Raw genomic sequence first — 5,472 nt, 5'->3', positions numbered from 1 at the left:
AGTCGTGTCGAGTGTTGTCGTTTTGCCAGTAACGCACGTACCCCCTCGCCGTCGACAGGTTGGCCTTGGTCCAAAAGCGATCGGATCTCTTCAAGCTTGCCGTACTTAGCAGCGTGGACAAGAGCCATGTTGGTTTTTGTTGTGCGTTGTAAAATGAAAAGTGAGCTTGGTTGCGTGGCGAGTGCCCGTGCCGCACGGAGGTTGCATGTGGACACGTAAAGACAGCTTGTTGCCCACTTTCGCACATCATATGTCTAGACGCGATGACGCCTCCTCGACGAGTGCTAAACAATAAGGCAGTGCCACGTCATGGTTTAAACATTTGGACAAAATCCTGACTTGGATCACGTGTGCTCCAACGTGTTCCTACGGCGAATGTGATTCTTCGACTCTATACAACAGGCAGTGCCCTCGGCTGTGTTCCCTTTTGTACTCTTGTGTACGTAAGGCTACCACAGCGTCCACGAACCCCTTGATACAGAAGAGAGAGGCTTGCTCGCTTGTAGTTGCCTTTGCCTTTTGCATTGCATCAGCGTCCTTTGGTCGTGCATGGAATTCTAGCCGTCGATGGCCTGCCGCCACATCAACCTGATCGTACTTCGTCATTTCCCTGGAGTTCTCGAGAACAAGCGAGTTCCGCAACGACGTTGCCCTGTATCGAGTGAAGGTCGTGCACACGTCCACGTCACGTGTTGCCAGTGGGGGGCGTCATTCGGTTGTCAAAACGTGGGAAAAGCGTCGCCCTCCCGCGAACGTCATCCTGTCCGTGTGCCGCCGTCATGTAGTGCATGCTGGATGCGCTGGTCTTCGAATGCCGCGTGTGTGGCGATCAAGCAGTTTGCAGGAATCCTGGACATTTTTGAGTGTGCTCGCCTTGCCTTCTTGTTCAGGACAGAGAGATGGGTCAGCAGTCGATCGCGGTGGCGTCCAACGGTACGTGGCCGTACCCGCCGACATCTCGGTCTCGACATTTTACAAAGGAGAACAGAATCGGGCAGTGCTCGACGACTCCAGTTCGAGCAACGACCTCGAAACAAAACAGCGCATGTCGAGGGGGGATCACCGACCAACTCAATTGTGTCTGTGTACTATGGCATGACCAGGAATCGGCAACCACCCCCGCAAGGCATGCGCCGATCCGAAGTTCAACGACAGCATCTCCCAGCACGAATGCTCGCAGCAAAGGCAGGACAGAGCGTCATATTCGCCGAGTCGTTTTCACCCGTCAGGTGGCGTTGTGGGGCATGTTGCAGCATGGCAGTGGGAAGAGCTCGACCCCATAGAGTTGTTGGAGGGAGGGGCAGCTAGTTGTGGGTTCCCTATTGCGGGGGACTGCTGTACTTCCTTCGTTCCAGTACATTTGCATTACTTTTTGCAGCATTCTACTAGTATATCTAGAAGTTTGTATCCAAATTCAGGACATGTCGGGGTGTTCCAAATTTTTTATTCAAGCTCAACAATTTATGACGAACAGTTGCATGATGTGCTGCTACACTACTGCAACATCATTCAGTAGTTCTACGAGCTCATCAATGCTGTCAAGAGCCTCAGATCCCGGGACACGAAGCCCACTACCTATTAAACCTACAATTTCGTCGACTCTTTGCTCGTCGTGCAATCGACTCTCCATCAGATCAATAGCGTTCTTCGTCGCATGACGGCCGCAGCTCATGATGACCCGCCTTCAGATGAATGTCCTTCTTCAAATGCGGTAGCTTGTACACATTGTTGCCGTCCATCTTCATTGACTCCTCCAAAACCTTCTGTAAAGACATGAAGCTCTTGTCCAAAGTGGTCCACTTCAGATTCTTTAACGCTCCTTCAACGCACTGAATGAGGTCATCGATTGATCGTGCAGTAATCTGATGGTGCAAGCACTGGATAGCATTAAAGAATCCAAGGTCAAGAACATTGAAGTCCGGGTTTTGCGCTGGTTGGGCCGTGAGCTGAACGTTCCAACCGTTCATCTGACCCGCCGCCTTCACGGCAGCGTCATCCACTGCCACATGCGGTTTTGCATTGTCTTGTTGCACAAAAATGCGTTTTTCACGACGATCAGGCCACTTGGCTTGGATTACCGGAAACCCTTGTCAATAAGGTAGTTGCGGTAAATGGGATTGGTCACGCTCATAGGAACAGCCACATGAGTGCCGAGGTCTCGACTCTTGCTCTACCGCTTTGCAAACTTGGCATCAACGGATGGCCATAGACCAACCTTGCCATACCACATTGCTGCTGTCATGTCGAGGACGAGCAACACACAAGAACATGACTTCGTCATATGCCATTTTGACTGGGCTTAATGTTGTGGAACAACCTCGTCGTGCCAAAGATAGAGTCAACGGTTGACTTGTGTTATGTAAAACCACTTCTCGTGAATATTAACTATGTCCATCATGTCATGCCAACGGCGAGTGCCAAGATGACCAGCACGCACGATTGACTTGGCAATGTTGTTTCGTGCAAAGCGATGATCTGCCGTCAACATAGGCTGAGCCGACTCGTTGTTCGACGAAGCTTCTTAGCTTTGAGGAGACGCCAATGAGCGAAAATTGCGCCGTAGGTGGTGGGGGACACTCGAAATATTGTCGCGAGAATCTTCGTCTGAGTACTTGCAGGTGCCGTCCAGCCAACTTGGAAGTAACCTTGGCACACCCGTTAAGAGCAGCTGACGTGCACCCTCGTGTCCAGATCCGACAGATTGTTGCCTGGCAGACGTTAAAGGTGCGCATGAGCTTCTTCACCTCGCCGTGTCCAACACGGCCTTCTTTTTTGAGCTGCAGCAGTAGATGGTAAGGTTACGACCGGTCGTGGGGCGCGGCGTGTTGTTTTTCCGTAGCGAGCCTTCATGGACGTTTTTGGAATGGTGCTAGCAATATCTACGCTCCAAGACAAAGCGTTTGCACTTGGTTTGAAGGCAAAAGGATGAGATATGACGAAGTTACGAAGTTGCAAAGAATTTATGTCGTTTGCAGCCAACCGTAGCCAGTCTATACCTCGGATGTTATAGGGCATTAAATTGTTCTGAAATAGCTGGCTTTAGATCTTGTTTTTGGCTATCTTTTCCGCCATTTTAGGTGTCTTAATGCGCTCTCTAGCCCGAGTGGAGGTTGTTGACGTAAAGTCATACATATGTGCTTGAACAGGGGGAGGTACTACGTAGTTGGTTGCAACGCGACGACAATTCATCTGCGTTACGTAAGAGTTTGTGTGGTGCAGTAACTAACATGTAGTGGACTAGGAGTTGTGCAAACTTCGCACAGACACAGTTCACGACGCAATAGCAGCAGTTTCGTAGTACAGTCCAACGAGCGGCTAAACTCGCTCGACTTCCCTAGCATCATCATACAGCGAACCGCATCGTGCAGTTGAAGTTGCATAGTTCATTGCAATGTCAAAATTGGCTCCATGGGGTTGTACGTACTGATAGTCACACTCATTGATTGCAAATTTGTACAGTACAGAGGGCGAAATAGTCACATGCGCACATTAAACCTTCAGTATATCGCGATTAGTGTCAAAAAATACTCTGAGACTTCAGCGATTGTTTTCCATGAAGGGTACACCTCCATGAGCACTTGCAACAGTACAACACAGCCTGTGAGCTTGAATTTACCAATATTTGAAGTATGATTGAATTGACCAGGTCTGAGGAATAGGAATATTTGTATGCTCACTGCGTTGGAAAATTTTCAAAACCTAAAAAGACGCAGCCAATATTGGAAACAAATTGGTGTGGGGAATTGGTCAATGAATAGGCAACTTTGTGGCACGAAACAAGACAAAATTGGTCAACTGCGTATCATGCAAAGGGGTCCCAAGCTCAAAGGCATCGAAATGGACCAAATTTTTGCCTGGAAGCACGCGAAGATATTCAATCGTGAGAATGGCCGTTGTCTCAAGCGACCTGAGACATTAGTGCATGAAGTATCCGGGCACGCACGGTACGAAGAAGCGGTCGGGAAGGTGCGTGAAGTGACGAATGATGACATACGCCGCATTTACCGTAACGCAATCGTACGAAACTTATCAGCAGCGCAAATCGCCAAGTCGGCGCGGGTGACTGCCTGCACTGTACTCAACGTCCTCAAATCGAGCAAGTTCATCAAATACGCGAAGAAGAAGCCGGCGCCGTATCTGAAGCCGCATCACAAGAAGGCGCGTCGTGCTTTCGCTGCAAAGCACATGGCGAAGATATGGATTTTCGGCGTTAAGTTGTATTTTCGGTGATAATGACAAAAATCATTATCACCGAAAAAAAAATTCAAGGGTTTCTATGTTAAGATTAACTACTTAGAGTTAGTCTTGGACGAAAAGAAGTTCAACTTGGACGGCCCGGATGGATACCGCGCGTGCTGGAGTGACCTCCATGGTGACGAAAAAGTGTTCTCGAAGTGAGTCAGCGGAGGAGGCAGCCTTATGGTATGGGGTGCCGTGAGCCTGTGCGGGATGTCCGATATCGCATTCCTTGAAAGACGAAATTGCTCGGGAAAGCACTGCAAATCGCTAGAGACGTATTTGTTCATTTTTGTACAAAGTGCAAGAGTGTCTTGAAGACCAGCCATATGTATGGGGTGCCGTGAGCCTGTGCGGGATGTCTGCGTAGCATTCTTTGAAGGACGACAATGCTCGGGAAAAGACTGCAAGTCGCTAGAGACGTATCTGTTCATTTTTGTACAAAGTGCAAGAGTGTCTTGAAGGCCAGCTTGCTGTGTTCGAACGTCTTCCTCATGGACTGGCCTAGCACGAGCCTCGATTTGAAGGTTATTGAGTACGTTTGGTGTATTCTAGCCCGCCATGGTTACGAAGGTGGGCGACAATATGACAATGTGTCTGATTGGAAGCAGCAAATAGCTTTATCGTGGAAAATGATAAGTACTGACTACTTGAAGATGCTTGTGAACCGCATGCCTACGCGTTTGGCTCAAGCTGTTTTGATATATGGCTGTAGTTTCGACAATTAGCGCAATGCGCAAATAAACATTTCGCGAAATACTTCCCGTGATTTCTAGTATCATTGCATTAAACCACACTGCAAACTCTCTTATACGACGTAGGGTATTGTCAGATTCAAGCAATCAGGAGCACTTCTCCGTAATTCCAAAATTTTCATGTGCGCGAATAATTACAGTACTTCCTCTGTTCCACAAATCAGGCATCACTTGAAAACGCTACTTTTTCCACAAAACTGGCGACATTTCTATACAATTGGCTAAAATTGAAGTGAACCATCTTATTGGTTAAAAACCTCACTGGACCAATATGGCACGGTTGTCATCCCAACAGGGACTCAGGGCAGGTAAGATTGACCATGAGAGTCCCAGCATGTCGCAAGGAATCCTTCTTGAGATTGGGCAAGCGAAAGTGGTTGCCGCCATAATTCTCCAGCACCAAACGCATCACGGCCTGCAAGGTCAGAAACACGTCGTCGAGCTTCTCCGACGAAAGGACATGGAAGGCCACGAGGGTCGA

General features: G+C 48.7%; 1 protein-coding gene across 1 annotated transcript; it reads right to left on the bottom strand.

Annotated features, from left to right (window-relative positions):
• Positions 1-1,634: 1,634 nt before the first annotated feature.
• On the bottom strand, positions 1,635-1,967 carry H310_12518 (hypothetical protein; the record flags this gene model as incomplete). The annotated part of the gene is made up of 1 exon (XM_008879587.1): positions 1,635-1,967. The coding sequence occupies one exon, from the start codon at positions 1,965-1,967 to the stop codon at positions 1,635-1,637; it is 333 nt and encodes a 110-aa protein (XP_008877809.1).
• Positions 1,968-5,472: the final 3,505 nt, after the last annotated feature.

This window comes from Aphanomyces invadans (genome assembly GCF_000520115.1).
Source record: "Aphanomyces invadans strain NJM9701 unplaced genomic scaffold supercont1.40, whole genome shotgun sequence".
Lineage (NCBI taxonomy): Eukaryota > Oomycota > Saprolegniomycetes > Saprolegniales > Verrucalvaceae > Aphanomyces > Aphanomyces invadans.
Note: the sequence above shows the minus strand (reverse complement) of the source record. Positions and strands in the feature narration are given on the sequence as shown.